Source organism: Penicillium expansum (genome assembly GCF_000769745.1).
Source record: "Penicillium expansum strain MD-8 chromosome Unknown contig142, whole genome shotgun sequence".
Classification (NCBI taxonomy): Eukaryota; Fungi; Ascomycota; class Eurotiomycetes; order Eurotiales; family Aspergillaceae; genus Penicillium; species Penicillium expansum.
The window spans coordinates 87,336-114,230 of NW_015971169.1; the positions used below are offsets into that span (position 1 = coordinate 87,336).

Consider the following 26,895-nt stretch of genomic DNA (forward strand, 5'->3'; position numbering starts at 1 on the left):
CTTATTTACATGAATTGTGTGGCTTTATTCTTCGTATCTCATAAACAAGCCAAGTCTCTTCAAGCGTGACCTTGTAGTTTCACCTTCAATGATAGAAGTGCAAGATGGTAGGCATAATGTAGTGGCTATCACCCGACCAAAACTGGAATTTATATCTGATCCTGGTGGATAAACAAATCCATCTGAGATGTCATTCAATTATACACAGAAGCCTGTGTGGAGTTACCTGGGAAGTTACGCTCAGACGGCAGTTGCATTATAGCTCGAGCATCATGGTCCTGAAGGGCGAAGAGCATTAAGATAAGAAAGGAAGGGGAAGGAGAAGGAAGGAAGAAGGATGTGAGGAAGCATTACCAAATATCAACATCAAAAAAAAATCCCCATTAATCTAGACCGTTCCTAGACCTCAGGAGGGTATGGACAGAGTCTGGTCACTCGATGTACATGGTCCTCTCCTCCGGCCATTCCCCTATATGCCTCCACCCACCGTACTGACTACGGCCTCCCCCCTAAGTAACGGGGGACTGTACCCTTCCGCGGGGGGTTTGCCTAGCGTAGTGCTTCGGGAGAGCTTCAGCATATAAGAGTCCGACCAACAGTGGGGAGCAAGTAAAACCCGTTGCGACATCCTGGTGTGGGATGCCCCGGCCATAATACCGCTGGGCCACTGGGGGGGGGGCTGGTTACAGTATTAGTTCTTGTCTTCTTCAAATAGATCCAAAACTTAACGGCCAAGTCACTCGAAATCTTTAAGCTTCGATTTTCCTACCTTCCCAGAGCTTTATGAGTTTCAAATTTGGAGTCTCTCATCTAGGTATATGTAGCTATCTGTACTTTAGTTTATAAAGAAATCTGAATACCTCAAAGTGGTGGTTGGCGGGTACTTTGTACCTCGGGTACATGCATATTGAGTCAAAAATGAGGTTATTCAGACCCCCATTTTCGGAAGGAACGACGACGGTGAGAATCGGCTGAAATCTCAAAGCCAGGCGATCGAGTCCCAGCCTCATCAAAATAAATTGATGCTCTTTTTTGATTTCCTAGCTTTCTTTAATGTATTATAATATTCCCCAATATGAAATCCCCATTTTGATATGCCACTGGTTTGTCAAAGAGAAAGAAATCATTTTGTTTGTCTCCAGTGCTTTCAGACGTTATCAACAGCGGTTTCTTCCTCTTCCTCCCCCATCGATTTCCTAATATTCTCGTTAGCTTATTCCTTTCCTTCTCCAACTTTCTTGATACCCCATCCGTCCTTCGTTGATACGCGTCACTTCATCACCTTGATGACCCATCAAGGCTCTTCGCGATGGCTGAAGAACGGGAGGGCATACTTTGTACCTTCCAGGGCTGCAGACTTAGCTTCAGTTCTGTCAGTGAAATGCAACATCATAAGGCCAATGCGGACAGACATTCTTACTGCATGAAATGTGACCTTGACTTCCAGTCCCAGCAGACCCTTCATCTGCACAAGATTATGAGCGACCGTCACTTTGCTTGTCCCGAATGCTGTCTTGAACTCCGAAGCGAAGCTGGTCTAGAAGTTCATATGAGAAACGTGAGTCTTCTCCCTTCTGTGTGGTAATATCCCTACAAACAGGAAACACTGCTAACAAACTAACCACTTTTTAGAATCACCACGAATGTCATGAAATTGCTTGCAAGGGATGTGGTTGCAAGTACAAGTCTGCGGCTGCAGTCATGAAACATATCGAAGACAAGGAATGTCCCGTCCTGGCCCTGCCGGAAAAAGCCCGCGAGGGCGCCAACTATGACCTTCGCGGTGCATCAAGCGTTCTGACCATGGGAAGGGATTCACCGGGACCACAGTCCCCGCCCTCTGATAGCTCTAGTGAGGACCCAGATACGGATGGTGGCGTTCTTCTGGATCTCTCTACACCCCGCATGGAAGGAAAGCGCCCTACTCGTGGTACTGAGGATGCAACCAATCCTGATGATAACTGGCCCGAGCTAGGCGCCCTGACTCCATTCAAAGAAAAAGCAGGAAGTAGCTCCACTGAATCTCCAGGGGGTGTTCTCCTCAACGATATTTTCAATACTACAATGCGCCTCGGCAATCCTCTCCCGTCTACTCAGGGAGCTACCGAGGATTCGACCCAGGCAGGTCCTTCTGGATCGACTCTGGTTATCCAAGGAGCATGCCCTGCTCAGTATGGTCCTCCCACTCGCTGCAGAGCCACAGCTCACCGTAAGATTCAAGGTGTTGATCCTGAGAGCTTCTGGAATCACGAGAAAAGTCGCTACTTCTGCAACTGTGGTTCGTCTTTCTTGTATGTTACCACCTTTGAGTATCACTTGACGATGGAGGACGAAACAATCAACGAGTAAGTATCTTATTTTTATGTTCGTTTGCCTTGCGAGGAGATTCCTCTAACAATCTTTTTTATAGTTGCCCTCGATGCTTCAAACGATTCAGGACCCTCGCCGCACTCGTCGCTCACATGGAGGCTCGATATTCCAAGTGTGCTTTCCGTGTCACTACTGGCCAAATTGAACAGGAACTCAGTGAAGTTACTCGTGGCTTTGCTGATATCCCGCAGATGATCGGGGATGAAATGGAGCCCGGGGAGATTCCTTTCGATGTGAGCAGCCAGCCTGAGCATAACACTCCCGGGTCTTCGGATGCAGATATCGCATCTTTGAGCGCGGGTGACGTCTCTTCGAATCCGGGGCCCGTTTGTTCAAATACCGATGATGTCTCTTCCAATGCAGAGGCTTTATCCTCCAATGGAGATGACGTCTCTTCGAATGCAGAGGCTGTATCTTCGAACGCAGGCCCCGTGTCTTCTAATGCAGGTGCCATTCACTCAACTGTGGAATCCCTAGTGGATGATTTGGAGGGAATTGTCTTTTCCGATACGTACGACGAAGATTACGAGGAAGAACTCTGAGGGGGAGCTTTGAGATTGATCCCAGGGGGAGAGTTTCTGAGGGTGAACTCTGAGGACGGTACATGGGGTGAGCTTGGAGGGTGAGCTTCAAGATTATCTACCACGGTTCTATCAATTGAAAGTAATTCACATCAAGGAAGGATAGTAGGGAAATCTCTCCACTTTTACATAGTTCCATAGCACAAATAACCTTGAGTAATACCCAATCCACAGTAGAACCAGTATTCCTATTCCCATCCGGGCATGAAGCCTCTCAGATCCGGCTATAAAAATCAACAACTGATTAAAAATGAGACTGTATTTCAATTGACCCAACTAGAAAAGAATTTGGGTATGTAAAAGCTGGGTCCAGACTCCATTTTCACGCAAAGGCCCCGGAAACTAGCCAAGAGCGAGAGTCATACTCGCTAACGGGACACATTAAGGAAATAAAGTAGAGTAATAATACCCCTTGAGCCCGGCCAAACCCCATCTCTCGATATCCCCATCTCAAACCGCAACAAACGCGCAATCCCGTCAAGTATGGAGCAAAGTATTGAGGATATCGAGAGAACCAGGCCGACAGCGTGTTCAAACCACCACGCAATCAGCAGCAATTCTCACAGCACTCGAAGCAGAGAAGACCGGCGCAACTAGATGAATGTCAATTTAGTTTTTTGTTTTGTAGTTCGGAGTATTTGACTTACAGGCCGCAGCAGACATCACCAGCGCCGCCGCCACGCAGCTTCATCATATTCTCCTGGGAGTTCTGGGAGGATATTAGCTGGGCTTTGTTATAAGAGTTTGTGTCTTGTATTGCATACAGGCTGCTCGGTCACCATACGGTCGGTGGTGGGGGCCTTTGGGCTGATGGGTTGGTGGTTCTCGATGCTGGTAGCAATTGAGGTAGGGTTTGGAGTAGACTCCTTGGAGGAGAACCAGGAGATGAGACCGTTGGAAAACATCTTGATTGTGGGTTGAAAATGCAAGATGCAGTCAGATGGGGAATGGAAGTGGTGAGATAAAAAGTCAAAGGGGAAAGTAAGCTCTGGAGTTTATGTGTTGGATTTGGTAATTGTATAACGTCGACCTGAACACTAATAGGCTGGGATTGTCTACTCTGCCACTTACACACGAAGCTGAATTTAGATCTTTGTTCCTATCTGTAATATATTAGATATTTCAAATCCAATACTCCCTTGGAGATGACAATTCGGGCGATTTTAAATATAGCCTCATATAGATGATGTTTGTAGATCCAAGCGTAGTATGTACATGTAGTTGATATCGTGTTTTCCCCTTTGTACTGTAGCAAGAAAAGAGAAATTTCCTATATTCAAGGTAAAATAATTATTTTGGTCTTCTAGATCTATGTGAAATAGAGAACTAAAAAAAAAACAAGTAGCATAAGTACAAGAATGATCAAATAAGAATGATCAACCCGACCCTGCCAAGTATCCGCCAAGCCCAACCTTCCAACCATAAATTTTCCTCCGCAACCTCCGCATCATCGCCAATCAACCAAATCAAAAAAAGAACCAACAATGTCAACCCCCACAACCCCAGACCTAAACGCAACCCGCGAAGCAGACTACAAACGCTTCAAGAACTACGCGGCCTACACATTCCTAATCGGCGCACCAATCCTAATCGCCCTCCCACCACGCAAACTGGACCCTCTCACCGTCCTCGTCCTCTGCTCCTTCGGCGCCTCCGCAAACCACATCGTCCACGACCGCACAGGCCGCAGCATAGTCGACCGAATCGACGCGCGGATCTCACGCATGCAAGGGTCATTCTCTTCTCTACCGAGCGAGCGCGCGCAGGAGATCCAAGAACGCCTCCGGGCAGCGCGCGATGCGCAGCTCCGTCGTGCTGAGCATGAGCAGTTGAAGGCGCGGATTTTGTCGCTTTCGGATAAGCAGCGCATGGCGCCGGATCCGGTTTTGAAGGAGGAGATTGAGAAGCTTAAGGCGAGACAGGCGCAGGAGGAGGGTCTTGTGCAGCGGGTTTGGATGGGTGGGGAGTCGGAGGGGTGGAAGGAGAGGAGGTTGAGAGAAGAGCAGAAGGCGCTTAGTGAGGGGAAGGGATATGGGGATTTGATTCAGGAGCATATTTGGGATGTTTGGACTTGGGGTGGGAAGGATGGGAAGGCTGGTGAGGGGGTTACGGATGAGACTGTGGAGAAAAAGGATTGATTTCTCGATGTTGTGTCGGATGTTTCTCTCTGTTTGTGTCTCTTGTACAGCGTCTCTACCTCTCTCTCCCCCCCTTGTTGTATTATATTTTGCTCTGCTTTGCATTGGGATTAGGTGTTTGGTTGCATTTTTGAATTCCACCTGCCAGGAATTTATCACTTTGTTCGTGTTGGGGAGGCTGTTATTGCTATATCTATGTACAAAACATCCATTCGAACAAGCTGCGGTTGTCTACAATATTTCACGTAAAGATTGCAGTGTATACCTCCGAGGCTTGATGCTGTAAGGACGTCAGTGATCTCAATGGATCATCTTTCAGCTTCATGATCCTATTTGCAGTAGGTCTATGGTCTCTACAAGCTTACACAAGATGAAATCCAAATGGAGAATAATATTTCTTCATTTCAAAATACATCCAAATTGTTCCAAACCAAAGAGACTCTCGACGACCATGGCATCGCGAGAGACTCATTGATCGAGACGGTACATGACAAATCCTTCCAGTTATATCCCATCTGGAAAGCCGTGAGACCCTCAACGACCATGGCATCGCGAGAGACTCACAACCCAACCAAATTCAGTACATGCAAATTGTGACATATCCAATATCAAACCCAAGTATATCCTTCTCCAAGACTAATAAAACAAACATCCATGATATGCGAAAACGCCCCAAACAGATTTTATAAAATGGCAAGACCTCCCATTCGAGCCGTGGGATGAAGATGAGTGGATGGCTTTTCTTTTTCTTTTCTTTTTTTGTTGATGCTGGTGTTGATGCCAATGCCAATGTTGATGTAGATGTTGATGCCGATGTTGTCTGTCTTCACCCCAACGGGGCCATGGGAAAACCCGGCAAACTCCAATTGGGTGCTCGGTAAAAACCATGACCAGGACTGCAACTCTAAGTACAGGTTCCTTTGTTTGATTCCTCTATTGCACATGTTCCAATTTGTATCCTTTTCCTTCCCCGAGCTTCTTCTCGGTCTTGGATCTGGTCCTCCCTGTAGACGGGGCACGAGCCGCACCGTCAACACCAGGACCAGATGTGGTTTGTGGTTTGTGTTGTGTGTCGTCTGTCGATGGAGTCTTTGGGCCCTGCTCTAGGTGGGTTGTCACCCGTCACGGACGGTTCGTACCCGATTGAGGAACCCAGAGGTCTTGGGGCGGGTCCAGAGGTTGTTGGTGGATTGTAACCGATGTGGACATGGGTGTAACTCTGTTGTGGACGACAGGTTGATGACGACTTGTTGTGTTTCTCGTGAGGCGGCTAGATCAGGGTTGGCTAGGCCGCTGTCTAGTGGAGCTCAGTTGAGGACGTAGCTAGGGTCCAATTTGCTAGCTAGCCTGAGCATGGTCTCGGCCTGTTATTTTGTTAGATAAAGTAGTTACACTCAGCATTTCCTTGCAACTTTGGAGAACTGATGACCTTGGGATGGAAAACTGGAGGGTAGAAAGTTGGGGGACGGAAAGCAGAGGAATTGAAAGCAGAAGGTTGAACAGCAGGTTGTTTGAAAGCAAAAGGATTGAATTGGAAATGGAAAAGTGGGAGACTAACAATGTCTTTGACTGCAAGAACACCCATGGTGAAGGCTTCGATCCTCTGTAAAGAGGTTAGTGCATGTTGCAACCCATTTGCCGCTTCCCAGAGATCACTCACTGGATCAGAGAGAGGTGGTGCGTCTGGCATCTCGATGTCATTCTAAATTAATTGTTAGCAACTAATCTTGTACAAAATGGATGTGGATGTATCAACTTACTGGCTCATCGATTGGTGCCTCGGCCATCTGAACGTCCATGTCCTGATTGGACTGGTTCTGATTGGACTGGTTCCGATTATTGTAGTTGTTGTTGTTGTTGGACTGACGTTTCCGGCCGCTATTTCGGGCCTGACCCTATAGTATATTGTTAGTATCAAATCATAAATGCAAAATGAAGAGGAAGGGAGTACTTACAACATCGGCTGGTGCAGGACGAGAGAAGTTGGGGTTGTAATTCTTCCCCTTGTAGTTGGGGTTGAAGTTCTTGCCCTTGTAATTGGGATTGCCGTTTTGGTTCGCATTGCCCATGCCTTGATTGGTAGGGTTCACATTGCCAGTGTCATTTTGATGGTTGTTCCACTGGTTGTTTTGATTGTGATTGCCATTGCGATTGCCATTCCCATTGCCATTGCGAGGGCTCCATTGGTTGTTGCCGTTGCCGTTGCCGTTGCCATTGCCATTGCCATTGTAGTTGTTGGCACGGTTGTTTCGAGCACCCCCATTGCCCTGGTAAGGTTTGGACTCTTTGGGCACGAAATATGGGCTGTCATTGCGGTTGTTGTTGGCACGGTTGTTTCGAGCACCTCCATTGCCCTGGTAAGATCTGGGCCCATTGGGCACAAAAGACGAGTCGCCGTTGTAGCGATTCATGTTTTCGGAGTTCTGTATACCAAAGCTATGATGGGCGTTTGGAATACTGCAGCCGGTGTTTCTGGAAAGGCTTTGTGCAAGTGGGATCATTCGTTTGAACTTCCAAAGGTCGGATTTCAACTTCCAAGATGCCCAGCGAACCTCTGTTTTTGGCTTGTTTTTTTCCTTTGGCTGGGCTTGTTTCTTCTCGACCCGTTTGTTTACCAGTTTGGTTATTTTTGGTTTTTTAACCTTTTGTGGTGTTTTTTTGGGGAGGAATGTCTATGTCTATTGGTTTTTGCCTTCAGCTGGGATACTTCACCTCAAGAGGCCGGTGACTCTCTCCAAGTCCGACAATTAAAGACAACTCCCTGATCCTGGCAACTTGCCACAAAGTTGGCTGGCCGATTGAATGGAGTGGAATGTAGATCTTGTTCTTTGGGGGCAGGAGGGCCGAGTCTGTGTAGAGTACAGACGGCAAGGGCTGTCGAAAGGCTTTTTGTCGAAAGATTGTTTATTGATGGCCGTCGATGAGCAAGTGTATATGTCGGTTGGAGGAATGTATACCCAAAAGGGAAGGGTATAGACCTCAAGGAGAGGATCGGAGGCACTTGCGAGGCAAATGCCGGATGATGTGATGTGATTTTTGATGATTGTGATATTTCGATGACCCCAGGGTGAGGTGAAGAAGAAAGAAAAAAAGATGAGCCGAAGATGGGCGCAGGGGGTTTATAACACCAAGCTGGAGGTACGCTACTAAACCATTCTAGGAATTGTGCTGGCTTCGTTCGCGGAGAGAATATATTGAATTCCTTGGATTGGTATAAGTTAATGTCTGATTAAGGGCAAGTCGCTATTTCATCGTACTAAATCCCATGATATATGGGGGCCAAGCCGTTATATGTCGAGCCTAAAGGGGAGTCGGACGGAGAAGTAAAAGCAAACAATGGATCTTTGTTGGCTATAGGGGAGAACAAAGAAATTTGACTTCTTCAAACATGGCTCGACCATTTTGACAGAGGGCTTTGAGCATTTGGATCAGAGATCCGGAGCCTAAGATGGAATCGGCCTGTTGTCGAACTTGCTGCAGAGGGCACATGAACATCCAACCAATATGTTTAAGTGCCAGTACCATGCCTCGTCTGTAAAACCCAGACAAAGCAAAAGCTTCGAAGTGTCTTGTAATTTTGCTAAATTAAGTGATTTGCTATTAGAGAAAATACAGGAAGAATACTTGTGTCAGAGCACTCAATCGAGGTACTAGCAACGTTCTATCAGTGCAACATGAGCACACGTCGAGTCAAAGACAATAAAGTTGAAATGATTTCGGTCTTTGTTGAGCTTTCTTCCAACACACAAGGCCTTTGATATATAGTTTATACGACTATGCCTAATACGGAACATAATGTCATTGTGACCATACATCTCGAGACCTAAAAACATGTTAGATACATTTGTAGCTATAAAGCAATTCTTAACAGGAAAGAAAATATCAGGCCAGGAAACAAATCAAGAGAGAAAACTGTCTAAGCCAATCAAAATATATTTCGTTGGAACTATGAAATTGAGGGCTACAAGCATGTCTACAGCTCATTTGAAATAGGCTATGACCGCATATATTCCAATCAATTCTCATTCCGACACAGTTTTGGTGGATTTTTGCCTTCGCTCGTCGTTAGTTCTTATACATAAAGTCCAGGCCCCTTCTAAGATGAAAGTATGGCGAAGTCAATGAGAGACCAGAACTATATGCACTAACCCTTAATTACTAACAAGCTATACCCGATCTGGAATCGGCTTATGCCTCGTCGAGTGACGCCAGTATATCTACTACCTTTACAAAGGATTGGCAACTTGTTCGAATAAACGTCATTTTGTTATGCTCTCCCTAAGCCGTTTATCGTGACCGACCATGTCGCTATGAATACCGCTTAAGTTGACACGTGATATGTTATTGATTGCGCTCTCCTTTCACTCGACGATTCTTCGAGGGTTCGATTATTGCCATTCCGCTGGTTTATACCTCCAGTCTGCCCTGGCTCTACTCACATCAATCCCATGCCTTAATTTTCTGAGAAACGCCAGAAGAGGCTACCTGGAGGTGGTTGTAACTTCTTCATTATACCTGGACAGCGATCAACAGGACAGAAAATAGGAACTATAACTGAGCAGTTAGAATTTCTAAGAATAGTTTCAGTAAGAACTGTCCACAGTATTGCTCAATGCAAGCATCATTGCCTCTGCCCCGACATTTTTAAAATCCGCCAGTAGACGAACCGCAAGCCCCGATAGAAGCAAAAAGAAACCGAGTAATGGACCAGCATCACTTATGGTCTCCTTCAAAGCATTTGGTGTTAAGGCGATTTGCGTCGTTTCTTTTTCGGAGAATCCGCGTCATTATCCACCAAATCACCATATCTCTTATGCCCATTCTCCAGCCTAAGTCGTTTCTTCCGAGGCTTGGGTGCAATAGGTGATTCGCCTTCATTTGATGCAAGACTTTCGCGCTTGCGTTTATCCGCTTTGGGGTTTTCTTTCTTCAAACGTTGCTCTTCCTTGATTTTCAGCCGCCGCTGGACTTCAGCTGAGATATCCTCTGTTCCAAGTGACGTTGACGCGAATTGTCCATCCTGCTCGGGTGTTGGCTGGGAGGAAGAGTTGCAGTATCGTTTGGGAGCTCGCATTTCGTCCGTGGGGCCAGGACCAGGACGGACTGTGTCGTTGTCTCGAGAAATTCTGCGTCTTTTCTTGCGGGTGTTGGCCTCTGTGTCAGTGGACTGTGTGGGGTTGGAGGAGTTGGAGGAGTTGGAGGAGTTGGAGGTTGAGGGCGTAGCGGTTCCTAAGGCTGTCATGTCAGTTCCTGTCTTGGTGGTTTGGTAAAGTGGCGGTTTGGTAAAGGGTGGGGTAGGTTGCTTTCTTGCTTCCGGTAGGAGTTTGATAGGACATACTGCTCATCTAAAGAGATAACAGTCAATGATAAGACCAATGAAAAGGAATTTGAGCAGACTACTCACCATGTGCTTTCTAGCTATTTTCAACTGGTTCATCGCCAGCACTGTTTTGTTCACCATTGACGAGACGGTCTGGAAGCCATTGACCTCCGGAGCAATCTGATCCTTCACCATGCTCAGCATTTCGAGGTGAGAGCAGAGGACTGCCTCATGACGGGAGAAGATCTGGTCGTAAATAAAACGCCGGTCAGTTACAGCTCGCCGCAAAATGTCCATATTTTCAATTTGCGCCTTGCGCAACAGAAGCATACCTCCGACCATGGGACTGGGGGTTCGTTTGCATTGGGATTGGCATTTGGAGTGGCGTGGCCATCATCACTAACTTCCTCCACTGTAGGGTTCATGGTGGGCTTAGACTTTGGAGTCGTGGTGAAATTGAAGATCGGCAGCTACTCCGCGCCAAGAGTTCGGCTTCGCAGATGACGCGCTTCCGGGCTTTAACTACACGACAGAGGTTAAAAAAGAGTACGGAGTACAAAAGAGATATATACTTCGATATTTAATTGGGATATGTTATTCAATCTGGTTATTTTAGTCCGATGGTCTATTGTCCCTATTGTTTATCTGCTGTGTATTGTCCCTATTATTGAGGATATTTCTACTCGGTCTACGCACAGGCTCTAGATCTTGCTAACAGCCGAGGGCTGATCAAATAAACGGAAGATAGTATACCAAAGACTTTGGAAAAGATGCGAAAAGAAGCGAGCCGCTTCTTGTTATTATTTCAATCTCATTGTACATTATTTTCAAGCTCCAACGCCATTCATCCATGCTCAAGACCTAACCGTACCACCAAAAAAAGCTAGCTATTCAAGGAAAAAAAAGGACAAGTCATACAATGGAGAGCATTCTCTCATTACCAAGCACCAGCGTCGAAGTCGAATCGGGACAGGTCTTTCTGTGAATCTTCCACATCTTTCTTGGCTTTCATGCGCATGTAGAAAATCGGACAATCACGGGACGAGCAGATGACCTCACAGTGAAGACTTCCTTGGCATCGCTGACACTGAGTCCACAGGCGCCCGAATCGGACCTCTAGATCGGAGACCTTGGTGAGGGTCTTTGTGTAAAGCTCACCGAGGCGAGGACGGCAGTTCGAGCAGACGGCACCCTCCATCTCGTCCTTGCTGGAAAGGGGCTTCTTGCAGCCCATGCAGGTCTGGGTCTTCTTAGCGAACTTCATCAGTCCGCCCAGGTTCGACGCCGCTTTGGTGATAGACCGCGTGTGCTCACCAGTGAGCAACTGGCCTGCCTTCTTCTCACCCAAGATAGGTTCGAAGATACGGTTGAGTGGGTTTGTAAGCTGGTTGTCGAGGTAGTACTTAGTGTCAATGGGAATGTTGTTTTCCAGAACGAAGATGGGATCTTCTGCTCGTTCATAGCCCTTGGAATCACTGGCACCCTTGATCATGACGTAGGCCACACGATCACCAAGTGTTGGTGCGGAACCTGCATCACGCTTGTGCATGCGCTCAGCAAGTTCAACATGTGCCTGCTTACCAGCGTAGTCCTCTTTGCGTTTTGAAAGCGCTTTCGTGATGACGAGCTTCGACATATCGATCTTATTTTGGAGCAGATCCGAAATGGTGGCTTTGACGTAGCTAGATATTATGTTAGTTTCTTGATTGCATGGCCTAAGGGGTATCCCAACTTACTCTTGCGCACCATCAAGATCTCTGTCAATCAGGATTTTGTTCAGCACGGTTTCAATGACATTTTGAACCATCAAACAGTTATCACGTCGAACGGTCTCAATACCCTTCGTGTCCATCTTGTCATGTTTGTCCGGGTTCGTCCAGTACAGTCCAGCGTATCGCTTCTTGTTGATCAAGAGATAAGGGAAGTATACTTTCTCGAATTCAAGCTTGATGGGCGTAATGAACTTGGAAGAAACAAAGTCTGCTGCTTCTTGGCCAAGTTTCATTGCATCTGCGAGTTCGGTGACGCCGAATTTGACCATGACGGAATCAGTATCACCGTAGATAACTTCAGCATCATGAGAGTAACCGTTGGCGATGGTGTAGCGAGCTTCCACCTCTTGCTTTGTCTTTTCAATCATCTGACGGCCGTAACTCGTCGTACTACTGGCAATGGGAAGGCAAGGCAGTTTACCCACTGTGGCACCCGTCAGACCATAGACACTGTTTGCGCTGATCTTCAAAGCGAGTTGACGACCGTTCAGCACTGCCTTTTTGAAAGAATCAGTCTCGGTAGCCAACTCCTTCTTAGCGCGTTTTCTTGCCGACAGCAGCTCTTCGAGAATCTGGGACAAAAGACCTTTGCGAACTTTGGTCGTGCAAAACATGTCTCCATTTGGAGTGACGATGTAATCGTCATCCTTCTTCAGGTTCAACTTCTCAATACTGCTCTTGTTAAGCAAGGTGGTGTAGCAGAGGTTGTGTGCTTGAATGATCGAGGGGTACAGTGATGCGAAATCGAGGGTTGCAACGGGCACTCCATAGTATCCTCGCTTCGGCTCGATGACAGTGGCACCTTCATAGTCCTGCTCGTCCTGGGGTTTGGAATTGGGAATAACGAGTTGCTGCTCTCGGGCTTTCCGGAACAATTGGCTGATGAACTTGACTTGTTGTCCTCGAGATAAGAGGAAATTAAACGGCACACCCGTGACTCTTGCCATTTCTGTGTAGTTGACCAGACACATCAATTTGTCCATTAATCGTTGTGGCAGATATGCATCTTTCAGACAGTATACTGCGAGTCGTCGTCTCGAATCAGGTGTACCGTTGAACAGCTCAGTAATCATCGTGTGGTGAACGTCTTCCTTTTGCTCCTTCAAAAACTCGTAGGATACGGAATTGAGAGTGTAACTTCTCAACTGGTGATCTCTCTGGACCAATTGGAGAAGATCAAGCTGAATTCTGCCGTTTGTGTTTGTCGCTTTTGTGTCTCGATTGCCCATTTGCTTGCTCGAAAAATTTGCATCCTTGGCCTCTGTCTTGAAACCCTTCAATCTGGTCCAATAGGGGAACCCAGTGCATTTCAAGTGCTTGGCGCGATCGAGTAGGTATGGGAAATCGAAGTTGGCAATGTTGTATCCGATAATAACGTCAGGGTCCACCTTTTCCACGAAATCGCGCCAGGCATCGAGCATCTTCTCTTCCTTTTCAAATTCCAGGATTTGGGTATTGACGATCAGACTACAGGTATCGAGGACAAAGACGTTTCGGATAAATGGTTTCGTCTCTCCGTATCGAGTAACGACGTTGGCGATTTGGATTACGGGGTCCATGTTGGGCTCCGGGAAGATGCCTTTCCGTCCGGCACACTCGATATCAAAGGAGAGGACGCGAAGAGGTGCCATTTTAGCCCATTCTCCATTTGGTGGATGTGCTACCATGTTGTTATAGTCCACACAAGCTTCGATTTGGCAGTTGGACAATCGTTGACTCTGTCCAAGAAGACGATATTTCCCAGCCATCGCCTCGACCCAAGCCATTCCAGCCAGGCCAGTATCAATCATAAAGCGCAAAAGGTATTGAATATTGTCAAATGTGAGGATTCCATCTGCGCCACTCCACATACCCTTGTAGTTCATGCTTCCACTGCCAGTCTCCAACGCACTTCGCAATCGAGCGGCCAATTTTGGCTCAGTGACCGTAATCTTAATATAATAACTCTTTTGATTTCCTTGGAAGCCGTAGATGTTCTCGCGCATTGTGAGCTGTACGGATGAGATTGCGGGGAAGCTCTGACCTAGCTTTTGCTCGAGGAAATGCTTATAAGGGTCGCAATCTGCTTTGGTGAAGCTGACGGGAGCGGCGATGTAGAGGTAATGTTCAAAGCCGGTGACATGAAGGCAGACCGATTGTCCGGCCTATGAGTATTGTTAGATACGAAAACCCAGCGAATAACAAAGATATTTACCTCGGTGACACCGAAAAGACGAATGGCAGGCTTGCCCATCAGCATGGCTTCTTCCGCGTCAATCTGTTGGAAACAGATGTTTTCCTTGGTTTCATCAAAGTCACCGAGCGCAGGGCGCTCCCATTGCTGGTCCTTCTCTGAGTTGTTCTCCTTCAAGTCGCCGATATCCTGCGTCAACTTTTCGAGCACCTCCTCCTCAAATTGACTTTTCTGTGGTTGAGTGGAGCCAATCTTTCGCCGAGCGGCCTGCGAGGATGGCGTAAACTGCACAGAGGATTCATTGTCGAGTTTTCGTTTTTTGAGGGCACTAGCAGATTTCAAGATACCGTTGGAATTATTGGCCGCGTCCCCAAGCACCCGCTTTTGGGGGGGGATAATAGCTTCAGGCATGACGGCAACTCCTAGGCTGAGGTTCACGGAGTCACAGTCAGGTTTGTGATGGAAATGATATGAATGAGGGTGGGCTCGTAAACTTCAGAATGTGCTGAGCGGGCAACTCCTTGTGCAAGTCGCGCTGTCGCGCTTTCGACGTGACGTTTACGCGTGGGAATCACGTGCGATAAGATAAGCTAAATTGAAACAAAGATTTGGGGTGATCTGATTGGTCAAAGGTTCGAGATCATATTTAGCTCTATATTCTTTTTTTTCTACTTCTCATATAGATAACAGAGCTACTATTGAATGCAAAATATGTATCTACATAGTTATGAATACCCTCATTGAGTAAATAGGCAGAGCTTTTCCTCATACATACACCTTCGAGACCCACAAAGTCCTCGGGTTCGGAAACGGATGACTCGCCTCCCTGGGCTTGGCATCGAATGACTCTATCCTAAAGGCCAAGTCTTTGTCTACTTCTTCATTACGTCTATTTACAGATTTTCTTGGATGTTCAGTCTCGGATTCTACCCCAGACGTCGTTAATTATTTTGCCAAGAGCCGCATGCCCCACGCCCTTGCGAGAGACAATCTAGTAGAACCCGATGGAAGCTTGAGACAATCATCGCCCCGCTAGTCTTCTGTGATATGTTTACATCTTTTTGATCTCAATAACAACGTGGCATCTCCGTCCAAGGGATATTTGACCCCTGTTCATTTCTTTCTTCGTTCAGTTTTGCGTCATTGTCCTTGATAAAAGAGCTCTCATCTTTTTACTGCGGGGCAAAAATCAGCCCAAGTTCCCGGAAGGCATCACGATTTATATCGACTTGTGGCCCTGGCTTTCTCTTCCTTCATCTTCTTCTTTTCATGAAATCGAACTTTGTACTTCGCCTCTCATCGCCAATGGCGCCGACACAGCACTAATTCAAGTCTTCATTGCGTGTGCTATCTGGATAAAAAGTGTATCAATATGTCGTCAATGTTCCGATCAGCAGCAGAAATACCATCGGACTCGGATTCTGACTCAGGTTCAGAAGCAGGTCAAATCCAGGAATCTGGATCATCAACTCCTCGACATGCTGCAGAGAATCAATCCCGCAGCCCGAAGAAGGGCAAGACTAAGCAAGTCCCGAAAGACTCGAGTTCTACAGATGCAGACTCTTCGATCTCCTTCGGCGATAGATCAGCATTACCACAGGATCTAGCTGGTGTAAATGTTGATCAACATGCAAATATTATGACAGCTGCCCTCTTGGAATTTTACTGCCAGAGTCGAGCAGCAGACATTCTCAATGCTCAACGTGGCTCAAATAAACCCTTCAATCGACACAGCCCTGAGGCTCAGTATCTTGGCAAGAAACTCTACAAATTCAAATCACAGTTTTTGTCCACTCACGGTATCTTAGCCGACGGCATTGACAGAGAGGAAATGGGGCCAAGTAGGCAGAGCTATCGGGATAACCTCGACTTGCTTAGTATATCTGCCCTCGAGGAGATGAATTTCCATGAATCCGATGCACGGTCGCCGATACTTGGCTCTGGCGAGGACCGCGCCTTAGTCACAAAGCCTTCGACAAGGAGACCCAGCATTGAGGACGTGGATAGTCCTACTCTGTTCCGGCGGAACACGGAACCCACTTCATCATTTAGGAAACAGCTTCCTGCTAAAAAGGTGGATTTCCTTCCAACCGTTCCCCATGGGCCAATGAACTTCCCCAACCCCTCCATACCCCTGTTTGGCAGTTCGCCTGTAGGGGTTCCTCTTTTCCATTCTCCAACTGCCCCGCCATACAATCAGCTGTCAAGATATTCCGTTGAATTCCAGGAACTCAAGATCTTGGGTCGCGGGTCCTTTGGCGAAGTTTACCACGTCACAAACCACATCGACGGACAAGACTACGCAGTAAAGAAAATTCCACTCAGCCAAAGGCGACTTGAGCAGCTGCAATTTGGAGGTCAAAATCAGCTCGAGGTTATCATGAAGGAAATTCGAACACTTGCCCGCCTTGAGCATACAAATATTGTTCGATACTATGGGGCATGGGTCGAGCAGGCTCATCACTCTCACCCGCCTTCAGCCGAGTACCACCCTTCTCATGCAGACTATGACAAGTCGGAAAACAACTTGCCTTCTCCAGATAGTCCAAACGAGTCAAGCATGGGAATTGTCTTCGGACATTCTGAAAATTCAAACCCCGAGTCCCAGTCAAGCTCTCTGCGTGAAGATCATAGCTTCACTGAGAGCGTTCATCGCTGGGACAGCCACGGAACTGCCTCATCTCATCAGTCAAAGAAAAGTTCACGAAAAGGATTGGATGAGGAAGATGATGACATTGAATCCATTCCCCGTACCTTCGATGGGAACACTTCACTTGGACAAACATCCACTTTCGGGGATACTGACGACATCTTTACTGATGGTCTGAGCCAAGATCAGTCTAAACTTCAAGTTCAACCCCGCTACCGGCCTGGTCAGCAACCCCCCGCGGTCATTCTTCACATCCAAATGTCACTCCATCCTATTTCACTTGGCGCATATTTAAACCCCCAAGCCGCTCCAAAATATGATGATTGCTCACTCGCCAGGCGCCATTGCTTCCACCTACTGCCCTCACTGAAGCTCGTGATGGACATTGTTTCGGGTGTTGAGTACCTGCACTCAAAAGGAATTGTGCATCGTGATTTGAAACCTGCAAATATCTTCCTGTGTGCACCAGAGAGCAGCACAGCAGACATATGCGTCACGTGTAGCTCCAGCGAAGCTTCTCCCACCCAGTTCTGTCGTCCTCGCATTGGGGACTTTGGTCTCGTGGCAGACATCTCTCACATCAATGAGCCCTCACAGGGCACCATGACACCATACCGAGAGGGTCCAAAAATACAGCGGGTAGTTGGAACCGAATTCTATCGCCCTCCGGCCAATATATCTGCGCCTTCAAGTGACCCAAGCTCACCAGTGGATTACTTTGATGAATATAAGATCGACGAAAAGCTCGATGTGTACGCGCTTGGCGTCATTCTATTCGAGACTGTTTATCGGTTGAATACGAAGATGGAGAGACAATTCGTCTTGAGTGATCTGACTCGCGGGTCAGGCCAGGATCCGTCCGAGCGCACCATTTTCCCTGCAGACTTCGCTGCCAAGATCGATTATGGCTCGACCGTGCTGGACGATGGGATCTCAGTCGCGGATTCTCTGATGACGTGCATCAAAAGCATGTTGGAACCCAAATCCGACAAGCGGTGGAACTGCCAGGAGGTCAAGGAGCATTTGCGGGCGATGAAGAAAGCCGTTCGCCGGTTCGAGGAAACGCAGAAATAAGTCTGACACAAAGACAAGGACCAATGAGCTCGGACTCTAATACCATATACCCAAATAATAACGACAGAAATGCATAACTCCCCTCTATGAAACACAAAATGAAGATCAGCATTTAGGCCTCAGTCAAGTAATTCCACACTCTTCATAGTCGAACGAGCTTACCTAGGTAGTCTTCCCCACATTAAACCGCCTTGTACTTCCCATCATCAAATAGTCAAATACAACCATATTACTTCTTTAGCTACCTATCCATCTCCCCATAACACTAAACACAACTTTTTAATTTGACCCTATGAAGAGAGCAATCAACACAATTATAGGTTCAACCTTCATCGATATATCAATCCCTTTGTGACTCATTCTATTGAGGCTCCTGCCTTATCAAGAGACCAGTGCCCAGGTCTAAGCTTAAAGTCCTAATTTTGCCTACTCCTTCCTACTGGGCCGTCTACTATTTTGGGCGCGGCTACATCAACTGCTTGGCATACGTACAAAGTAGACGGGGTATATATGGATGTCATTAGCCTTCAAATTGCAATACCCACATACCCACATACCCACATCCGACGTATTTCATACATTTGCGCAACTGATCTCTCTCCAAAATGTTTTCCTGGATGCTCATCCCCATTTTTGAGAAAATTAAGGCCAAGCTAGAAAAGAGTGGCGATTTCGATGCCTTGCAAAATTTCCGCCTTTCGGTTGTCGGTTATTATCTCAAGCACGATCCAAGACTTAAGCACTTTAACCTTGGAGAAATTGCTAAGGGAGTTTTCGCATTCGACCTAACGCTTCGATATTTTGTGCAACGGGAGGAGTCTTTGAAGCAGAAATGCCACGCATTGAAGATGAAGAAAAAACCCAAGGCGATGAAAAACAGCTTGAACACTACCTCTCCCTTCTGGAGATTTGTTCGAGGGGTTATTGGTGTGATGAACGAAGACTTTATAAATTGGAATCCGCGCTTCCAGCCGGGCCATTTCGTGGGCTTATGATACCAACCGGTCGAATTCTAAATGGTATCTCCATCCTGATCTCAGGAACGACTGCGCAGGAAGAGGTGGATGCTGCGGCCGTCAGTGCGGTTGCTGTGAAAAACGCGAACCAACCCCCGAAAGACCCAGGGGTATTGGCCACTGCACTATAGAATGCAGTTGTTGCGCCAACGCCCGGGGATTTGAGATACAGCCATCGGACACTGACAAAACATGGTTCGAAGTTACCATGGGGCTGGTGGATGGATTGAGAGATCCTGGCAATAAGACCTGGTATGCTCAACATATGCGGGCTTTCTTTATCGGTATTCGGCCGGAGAGGGACCAAGGACCCAAATGGATATGGTGACGGCCCTAGAGAGGCTAAAGCTGTATCGTGATTGAATATGGTATACCCGTAGATCGGGTATAGTTTTGCTGGACACGCCAGAATTTGATTCTGTTTCAGACCTCAGCTAAGTAAATTAGCTACAATTTTACATGTCTCAATTAACCGGTATCCAGTTCTTCTTTCCCTTAATTCTCCATGAGACATCTCTAAGCAAATTCTTTGTTGGGGCTTTATAGCATTATGATCAAGAGAATCTTTATGGATTTACAAAATAGCCTTAGGTATATATAGAGAATTATATATATGGTTTCTTTTTTTACTATGTTTGCACATGTATATTGTCTTAGAGTGATAAGTCCGAAATTAATGCCTACTCCGCAGTATTATTCCCATTCCTGGTGGCACTATACTGTCATATATAACCGCGGAGGCAGGCCTGGATAAGGTTCTTAGAAACAGCTATCTCGGGGGAAACTGGCTGCCATACTGATTCTTCCCCTTGTCATTCTCCCTCTCTACCCACGTACTTGCACGACCAGTTCCATCCACAAGAACAATCCGCATCGAGAAGCCAGATATAAAGATGTAGTGAGGAGCGCTGATATTTCCCTTTATTTCATATAGTAGACTGCGGAATGCACCACAGCGGCGACACCAAACAAACATAAACACATTTTCCCATGTAGTTCCAGACACCAGAGCAACGGCACCACCCCAACCATTCGCACCGCCTCCTGTGCTTTTAGCGGACCTCTATTAACCTCAAAGATCTCCCCAACCCGTCTACCCCGCCGCTGCGGTGTCGACGCAAAGACTAGCGTTTCGCAGGCAGGCGGCAGAAGACTGGCCTGAACCAGAATTAACACTATGTAAGAAGGAAGGAGGAGAAACAGATGGGCGAAAAGCATGAAGCCGGCTATCAGGATATCGGATCCCACAATGTACGACAGTCCCGCTATCGCGATTTCCTCGTCCGATAGGGCGAGGTCGCTGTCAAATAGAGCCGGCACATGCATCATCACCGCATCGGCCATGGCATAGACCAGAGTAGGAATCACCAGGGCTTTCCATCTCTGGCGGTCACGGGATTCGGACACGAGGTGTAGCTGGTCGCGCGGAAGGATGATGCGCGCAGTCCACAAGAAACGAGTCTCGGCTAACAGGACTGATGCAACGATATACGCGACCGGACTTGGAAGTAGAATACTGGATAGCTTTGCCACCGAGGAGTGTATCACCCAGTAGGTACAGGCGGAACCGATGCCATTGAAGAGAAGACGGAGGCCGCCTTTGCGGTAGAGGACGGCAATGGTTCGGAATAGTTTGCGACTGGAGGGCGGCTTCTTGTTCCCGAGCTCAGAACCATTGGCTTGCTTCTCCACAGTTTCAAGGATTAATATGGACATTAAGACATGGCCAATAACATATCGGATCTGCGGCCTGTTAGCCCCTGCGGGGGGAAAGGATCTCTTTGTTAGTCGCTTACTAGGTTGTCAAGGATAATTCCTAGAGCAATCGGTACTAATAGTAAAAAATTATTGGATGGGGCAGGTTCTTTTTGTAAGATTCTATGAGCTCGCGCAAGTATAGGACCATCCCCTGAGGAATGGATGAAGGTATTGAAGAGTTGGTAAAAGAGGGTTAACCAAAAGTGTGGGGATCCCATCGTGGGTATATAGTGAGGATAAGCGGGAAGTTGAAGTTCGCTTTCCTTCTGTAGAATGTGGTTAAGTCTGATTGTCATTTGCTGACAAAGTGTTTATCTCATGTTGCCCAGGTGGCTTTTTGTCGACTCATCTTTGAGTGGATACCTTCCTTGGAAGGTTCCAAGGTTGGAACTTCCGGAACGGCCCGTTTGGGTACCACCTGGGCATGCAACGTTATCTTACGCATATTTGTTTAAACTCGCTCTTGGCAAGGCTATTGGAAGAACCGTCGAATCCGAAATGAATGAATTGAAAAAGACTAGCATATCCCAGAAACCATGCAATGAATAGAGATAAAGATAAGGATATAAGGATATGTATTTTCAAAAAACGCCAAAGAAGTCCAAGCCCCAAGCAGACGTTCTGCCAAACCTACTGGATAGTATAAGGCTTCGCATTGATACCAAAGATCAAATGAGGCCTCTCAGCAGCAATCTTGAGAACAGTTTGCGCGAAGACCGAGTTCGCCCACGAAAACCAGGGACGGGTATAGTCCTTGATGTTGTTGACATTGATAGATTCGTGAACAAGCCCAAGCAAGCTAGAGTTACGAACGAGGTTGAGGTTTCCAATGATCTCAGCGTCGTCGTCAGAGGTCATAGCTTGGACAAGTAGAGACATGGGCCAGGCGTTTTCAAGACCGATATGTGGGCCACCGATGCCATGGAACTGCGGGCCCACTAGGTAGTATGGATTGGAGGCCTTGTCGGTGATCATTTTGCGTGTATTCTGGTAGACTGGGTCTGATTTGTCCAGAAAGCTGAGGTAGGGCAACGAGAGCAGTGAGGGGATGTTGGCATCGTCCATGAGAATACGTGACCCGTACCCGTCGACTTCAAATGCGTAGACATCTCCATATTTGGGGTGTTGGACAATACCGTGGTCCCGAACTGCCTTGGCTAGCTTGGTGCCGCGCTCCTGCAGGTCTGCAACGAGACTTTCAGGTCCACCGGCTGCCTTGATGACTTTTGCCGTCTTTTGGAGCTGTACGGACATCATAGCGTTGGGCGGGATGAAGAAGCCTAGGATCGTAGCATCATCACTAGGCCGGAATGCGCTGCGAATAAGACCAGTGTCGCTGTTTAGCGGGTTACCAACACCAGCTAGGTTGAGGGTCTCAGTGCCAATGGTAGTCTCTCGCTGGAACGTGTACTGATTTTGGACGAACTGGCCCTGGGTATTGAATGTAGGCTGAGACTCCGCATCGATGGTTCCCAGCACAGTTTGTAGCGCTTTGTACCATCGGTCGGTCAAGAACTCAGTTGAACCAGTATTCTCATAGAACTCGGTGCCTAGCTGTAGGAAATGGGCCAGAGAGTCAAGTTCATACTTGCACTCAAATACAAAAGACTCGTCGTAGGCAGGATGCACAGTATCTTTTTGGCTGCTAGCTTCCGGCTTGATACCGCTGAGAGCCGGTGGCTGGAACGCATTGCAATAGGGCGACTGGATGACGAACTCGGACTGTGTGTTTATAGCACCCAGGATGAGTGAATAAAGACTCTTATCCTTAGCAGCCAGTTTCTGGTAGTTTGTGAGCTGGTTTGTTGAGTCACGTAGCCACTCGGCGTTGATATCGCCGGTCACGACGAAGGTCTGCACGCCGGTCCATTGCGCGCCGTCCCGCCTGGCATTGGTGCCGGATGATGTCGACCCGTTGGTATGCCACCGAATTGTTGTGTCTAGGGTATTTGGAAATGCATTTCGGAAGAGCTGGGCCAAATCCTTGTCTACCAAGCGCGAGGTGATATCGTCAATGACTTTCTCCACGGCGGGCGATGAGAATGTCCGACATGGTTCCGCAGGTCGCTGAAAGGGAAGGTTCAAGGGACCACCACTATAGGGAGCGCTGTGATGTTGATTCCTCGTTTAGCAAATGTTTAGTACATCCAATGGGATTTTAGACACTCACTGTGGTGTTGATGCATAGGAGGTGTAGTCTGGGCAGGCGCGTCGCAAGATGGCTGGGTCATCTCTATCTGGGAGGGCGCCAGCCTGGAGACCCAGCAGAGCGACTGCAAGCACGGCAGGATGGGTCATGGCGTAGGTATCAGGTCGGAGAAAAGTGAAGGACAGACTTGTACTGCTACGGGGAAGAAGGCTGGGGTAAATAAGAGGGGAGGTATGTCGATCTCAACCGGACAGGGATGCATTCCACTGCGCGCATATAATTTCTCCGTGATATTCACGAGTACATTTTGAGCTATATAGCCTGGTATAGGAACCTCAAGGTAATTACCTCGGAGGAATACAAGTTACACCGAACTCGAGGTGACATCGGTCAAGGCACGATGACACTCTTCCCCACATAAAGTGCGGAGAAGATCGACATCGCCGAATTTCCTTTTCGGGCTGATATACTTGACACGAGGGGAATGAGCTGGATATATGCTTTGGTATTAGATATCTATGCTTTTAGAAATTCATTGGACACCTCAATAATACTACATCACTTCTTCCCAAAGAAAGACATGATATTTCCCTGCCCCGCAGCTTTGCCAGCCTTCGCCTTGGGAACATTGACCGCGGGCTTCTTCTTAGGCACCGGCTCATCCTCGGAGAAAGACTCCCACGTCGCTTCTTCCCGGGTAACTGCAATAAATTAGTATGTCTCGCCAAACGAACGGGCCTCAACAAGATGCACGGACCTAAGTATCCTTCTTCGTCCTTAACCGTCTTCTTCTTCATAACTTGCCGCTTGCCTCGCCGCCGCCCGCCCTGTACGGTCACTTCTTCTTTAAGTTCAACTGGCTTGGATGGTGGTGCTTGTTCGACAGGCGTGGGCTCCCGTGGCTCCTCGTCGGCATCGGGCATTTCTTCGTCTGGATCAATGTCAGTTGGTTGCTTTCAGGTCAGTGTGTGAGGGTCAGGGCATACCGTCAGCCTCGTCATCATCATCATCGTCCATCATCTTCTTGAGCCTTTCCTCGCGCTCTTTCCTGTTTTCGCGGTTTGATGTCGCTGCTTTCTCGGTGCTATCAGGGAACAATTCTTCTGCCTCTTCTTCAGATGCATCGTCAAGCACAACTAGAGCATGTTAGCTAATGTATCGAAGCCAAGTGGAGATAACTAACCATCTTCTGCACTGGGTGCGGCCTGTAGTCAAAGTTAGTGAAACAAGATCGTAATAGGGGGGAAATGGAGCACGAGTAATCGCACGAACCGGTTCTGCGGGAGCAGATGCTTTTGTCTTTGGCTTTGCCTTGGCAAAAGAGGTAAAAAGATTGCCTTTCTGCTTGGCTGGCGCTGCTTTACCCGAAGGCTTCGAAGATGCCTGGGAGTTGGTAACAGAGGATGGCTCAGACTTCGGTTCGTCGGACTTGGTAGCTTCTGTCTTCGCTGAGGATGCTTCTTTTTGCAGCGGCCGTTTAGCAGGGACCGTCGACTCAATGGAGGGCTTCAATGACTTCGCAGCCGGCGCCTTCACAGCTGGAGCTGCAGGTGGCGGTGGGCGTGCGCCAGTCCTCCGCTAGAGCATATAAATATTAGACCACGATAGACTTATCGAAGCAACAAACGACCTACCTTGACATTCCGATTTTGGATCATACCCCATTGCTTCCCGCACTCCAATGGATCCTCCTGCCCGTGTGTACTCGCAATCTCCCGAGTGGCATCAACCAACACATTCAAATCCGGCAGAGCTGTAGGCTCAAGACTGTAGACATGGATTGTAGATATCGACTGGAATGTTGATTTCGCATCTGCTCGACTCATTCAGTAATCAGTCCATCACCAAGATCCATGAATATGTGATACCTTCCAAGTCTTCCTCGCGTGCCAACACGATGGAGGTAGTGCGAATCGAGTCCGAGGATGCATCCTGGTTCGGCATTGAGCTGGGCAAGTAGGGGCTACTCTGCATCATCGCATCTTCATCGTCCGCATGGCCGTTCGTAGGGGCCGGCTCGGGCGCTCTCTGGATACCGGAGATGACGTAGGTTGCGTGGACGGTCTGTGGCTTTTTTGCGTTCTCATTGCGGTGGAATTCAAAAAGAATGCTATTCAACAGATCGTCAGTGTCAATTCCACATCCAATTTCTGCTGCTGCGAACACAGAACATACTGTTTGGCTCGGTTGACGTGCACTTTGAGCGCGCGGCTCAGTAAGCGATATGTGACCTATTCCTGGTAAGCTCCTGCTTGTCAAAAGGGCGTAATAAAATCATACAGGGCGCCGCTCATTGAGAACATTCTCAGCCAGATACAACTTCGAGTCCATGGTTGCTGTTGAAGTGCAAGTTGCTCCGACGCGTGCTCAACCACTTAACGCGTATCAGTCAGCGGGTCTTGGCATTTGCGGTCTCTTGCACAGGCGGCTCTCCACTCACATTCTCTTTTGTTAGCTATCGCCGGGCGACTCCGGTTGGAATTTTTACAGAAAAGAGCTCTCGAGCTCAGGGATTAGGTCTCAATTCAATGGATCAGTCATTCGAGCTCGCCGACTCCACCGATTGGTTGGAAACGCCACTTTCACTGCTCGCGCCGTTCGAATCCTCATTACGATGTCAAGTATGCAAAGACTTCTTTGATAACCCCGTCATTACTTCCTGCAGTCATACGTTTTGCTCGTTATGTATTCGCCGTTGCCTCAGCGCCGAAGGCAAGTGTCCGGCGTGTCGGAGCTCCGACCAAGAGCTCAAACTGCGTCGCAATTGGGCAGTACAGGAACTCGTCGACGCGTTTAAATTGGCACGACCTGGTGTACTCGATCTTGCAAGGAGGGAAAATACGCGCCTTACCAGGGGACAAGAAGAGATAGAGAAGCCGACCAAAAAGAAGCGGAAGGTCGATCAGGTGGAAGAGGAGCAGCTACAGGTCCCAGAAACAAGTTCGCAAGGCCGACGGACTCGCTCTCAAAGATCCATAAATAGCTCGGCAGAAGAGCGGACTGTTCCTCAGATCGTGCCCGAGGTCATTGAGGATAGTCAGGACGATGAAGAATATATTCCCGGTATGACACTTTTACCACACAGATACTAGACCCTTCTAATGGCTTCACAGAAGATGGGTTGGTTGCTTGCCCAATATGCTTTCGCAAAATGAAGGAGGAGGCAGTGTTTCCGCACCTGAACATACACCAACAGGAAGAAGAAGCGCCCAAGAAAACTCCTACAAAGCCAGCATCTTTCGGGTATGTTAATTCTATTGCACAGGTCTAAAACATGGCGCTAATTAGACGACAATCACAGCTCATTAAAAGGTGCACCCCAAAGAGGCCTTACCCTCGCCAGCAAACAGCCCGAGCGGCTTCCGGCCATAAACTATTCCATATTAAAGGATAACGCATTGCGGAAGAAGCTCCGGGATCTCGGAATACCCGACTGGGGACAAAAACAGCTGTTGCAGAGACGTCACACGGAGTGGATGAACCTGTGGAATGCAAACTGCGACTCCAAACACCCCAAGTCTAAGCGGATATTGCTCCAAGAACTGGAAATTTGGGAACGCACACAGGGTGGGCATGCGACGGCGCCGTCACCATTCACCACTTCCAATAATGTGATGCGCAAGGACTTCGATGCCAATGAGTGGTCAAATAACCACGATGACGATTTCAAGCGTTTGATCGCGAATGCGCGTAAAAAGAGTGAGGCCCAGGCACGATCAACCATTCCTGGAGAATCTTCGTCTTCATCTGAACATAGGGAACCACAACCCCAGCAAGGTGCTGGATTACTAGTGAATGGTGCAGGCGCTGAGTTCAGCCCAGATACCGATGCCAATCATGTCATTGATCTATCTAGGTGATCTCAAAACAAGTCACATTGAACTCGAATTGAAA

At 47.8% G+C, this 26,895-nt stretch overlaps 10 protein-coding genes across 10 annotated transcripts; 4 read left to right on the forward strand and 6 right to left on the reverse strand.

Moving 5' to 3' along the window:
- Nucleotides 1-1,381: 1,381 nt before the first annotated feature.
- Nucleotides 1,382-2,912, forward strand: PEX2_041580 (putative C2H2 finger domain protein; the record flags this gene model as incomplete). Its single annotated transcript, XM_016741433.1, has 3 exons — nucleotides 1,382-1,558; nucleotides 1,633-2,345; nucleotides 2,411-2,912. 3 exons carry the CDS (start codon nucleotides 1,382-1,384, stop codon nucleotides 2,910-2,912), a joined length of 1,392 nt encoding a protein of 463 aa, XP_016603625.1.
- Nucleotides 2,913-3,498: 586 nt separating this feature from the next.
- Nucleotides 3,499-3,856, reverse strand: PEX2_041590 (uncharacterized protein; the record flags this gene model as incomplete). Its single annotated transcript, XM_016741434.1, has 3 exons — nucleotides 3,499-3,544; nucleotides 3,599-3,660; nucleotides 3,716-3,856. The coding sequence occupies 3 exons, from the start codon at nucleotides 3,854-3,856 to the stop codon at nucleotides 3,499-3,501; spliced, it is 249 nt and encodes an 82-aa protein (XP_016603626.1).
- Nucleotides 3,857-4,435: 579 nt separating this feature from the next.
- On the forward strand, nucleotides 4,436-5,089 carry PEX2_041600 (uncharacterized protein; the record flags this gene model as incomplete). The annotated part of the gene is made up of 1 exon (XM_016741435.1): nucleotides 4,436-5,089. The coding sequence occupies one exon, from the start codon at nucleotides 4,436-4,438 to the stop codon at nucleotides 5,087-5,089; it is 654 nt and encodes a 217-aa protein (XP_016603627.1).
- Nucleotides 5,090-6,022: 933 nt separating this feature from the next.
- Nucleotides 6,023-7,500, reverse strand: PEX2_041610 (uncharacterized protein; the record flags this gene model as incomplete). Its single annotated transcript, XM_016741436.1, has 6 exons — nucleotides 6,023-6,187; nucleotides 6,229-6,386; nucleotides 6,482-6,692; nucleotides 6,750-6,791; nucleotides 6,850-6,984; nucleotides 7,045-7,500. The coding sequence occupies 6 exons, from the start codon at nucleotides 7,498-7,500 to the stop codon at nucleotides 6,023-6,025; spliced, it is 1,167 nt and encodes a 388-aa protein (XP_016603628.1).
- Nucleotides 7,501-9,833: 2,333 nt separating this feature from the next.
- PEX2_041620 (uncharacterized protein) lies at nucleotides 9,834-10,834 on the reverse strand (the record flags this gene model as incomplete). Its single annotated transcript, XM_016741437.1, has 4 exons — nucleotides 9,834-10,318; nucleotides 10,428-10,434; nucleotides 10,494-10,655; nucleotides 10,742-10,834. 4 exons carry the CDS (start codon nucleotides 10,832-10,834, stop codon nucleotides 9,834-9,836), a joined length of 747 nt encoding a protein of 248 aa, XP_016603629.1.
- Nucleotides 10,835-11,346: 512 nt separating this feature from the next.
- Nucleotides 11,347-14,765, reverse strand: PEX2_041630 (DNA-directed DNA polymerase delta POL3; the record flags this gene model as incomplete). Its single annotated transcript, XM_016741438.1, has 3 exons — nucleotides 11,347-12,091; nucleotides 12,146-14,325; nucleotides 14,376-14,765. The coding sequence occupies 3 exons, from the start codon at nucleotides 14,763-14,765 to the stop codon at nucleotides 11,347-11,349; spliced, it is 3,315 nt and encodes a 1,104-aa protein (XP_016603630.1).
- Nucleotides 14,766-15,735: 970 nt separating this feature from the next.
- Nucleotides 15,736-18,078, forward strand: PEX2_041640 (putative protein kinase; the record flags this gene model as incomplete). The annotated part of the gene is made up of 1 exon (XM_016741439.1): nucleotides 15,736-18,078. One exon carries the CDS (start codon nucleotides 15,736-15,738, stop codon nucleotides 18,076-18,078), a length of 2,343 nt encoding a protein of 780 aa, XP_016603631.1.
- A 1,937-nt stretch (nucleotides 18,079-20,015) lies between these two features.
- On the reverse strand, nucleotides 20,016-23,150 carry PEX2_041650 (glycoside hydrolase family 125 protein; the record flags this gene model as incomplete). The annotated part of the gene is made up of 5 exons (XM_016741440.1): nucleotides 20,016-20,837; nucleotides 20,891-20,925; nucleotides 21,051-21,118; nucleotides 21,487-22,959; nucleotides 23,023-23,150. The coding sequence occupies 5 exons, from the start codon at nucleotides 23,148-23,150 to the stop codon at nucleotides 20,016-20,018; spliced, it is 2,526 nt and encodes an 841-aa protein (XP_016603632.1).
- Nucleotides 23,151-23,559: 409 nt separating this feature from the next.
- On the reverse strand, nucleotides 23,560-25,332 carry PEX2_041660 (uncharacterized protein; the record flags this gene model as incomplete). The annotated part of the gene is made up of 9 exons (XM_016741441.1): nucleotides 23,560-23,702; nucleotides 23,759-23,932; nucleotides 23,988-24,137; nucleotides 24,185-24,206; nucleotides 24,274-24,579; nucleotides 24,636-24,814; nucleotides 24,870-25,111; nucleotides 25,177-25,232; nucleotides 25,282-25,332. 9 exons carry the CDS (start codon nucleotides 25,330-25,332, stop codon nucleotides 23,560-23,562), a joined length of 1,323 nt encoding a protein of 440 aa, XP_016603633.1.
- Nucleotides 25,333-25,529: 197 nt separating this feature from the next.
- On the forward strand, nucleotides 25,530-26,861 carry rad18 (E3 ubiquitin-protein ligase RAD18; the record flags this gene model as incomplete). Its single annotated transcript, XM_016741442.1, has 3 exons — nucleotides 25,530-26,064; nucleotides 26,115-26,244; nucleotides 26,303-26,861. The coding sequence occupies 3 exons, from the start codon at nucleotides 25,530-25,532 to the stop codon at nucleotides 26,859-26,861; spliced, it is 1,224 nt and encodes a 407-aa protein (XP_016603634.1).
- Between the last annotated feature and the right edge of the window lie 34 nt (nucleotides 26,862-26,895).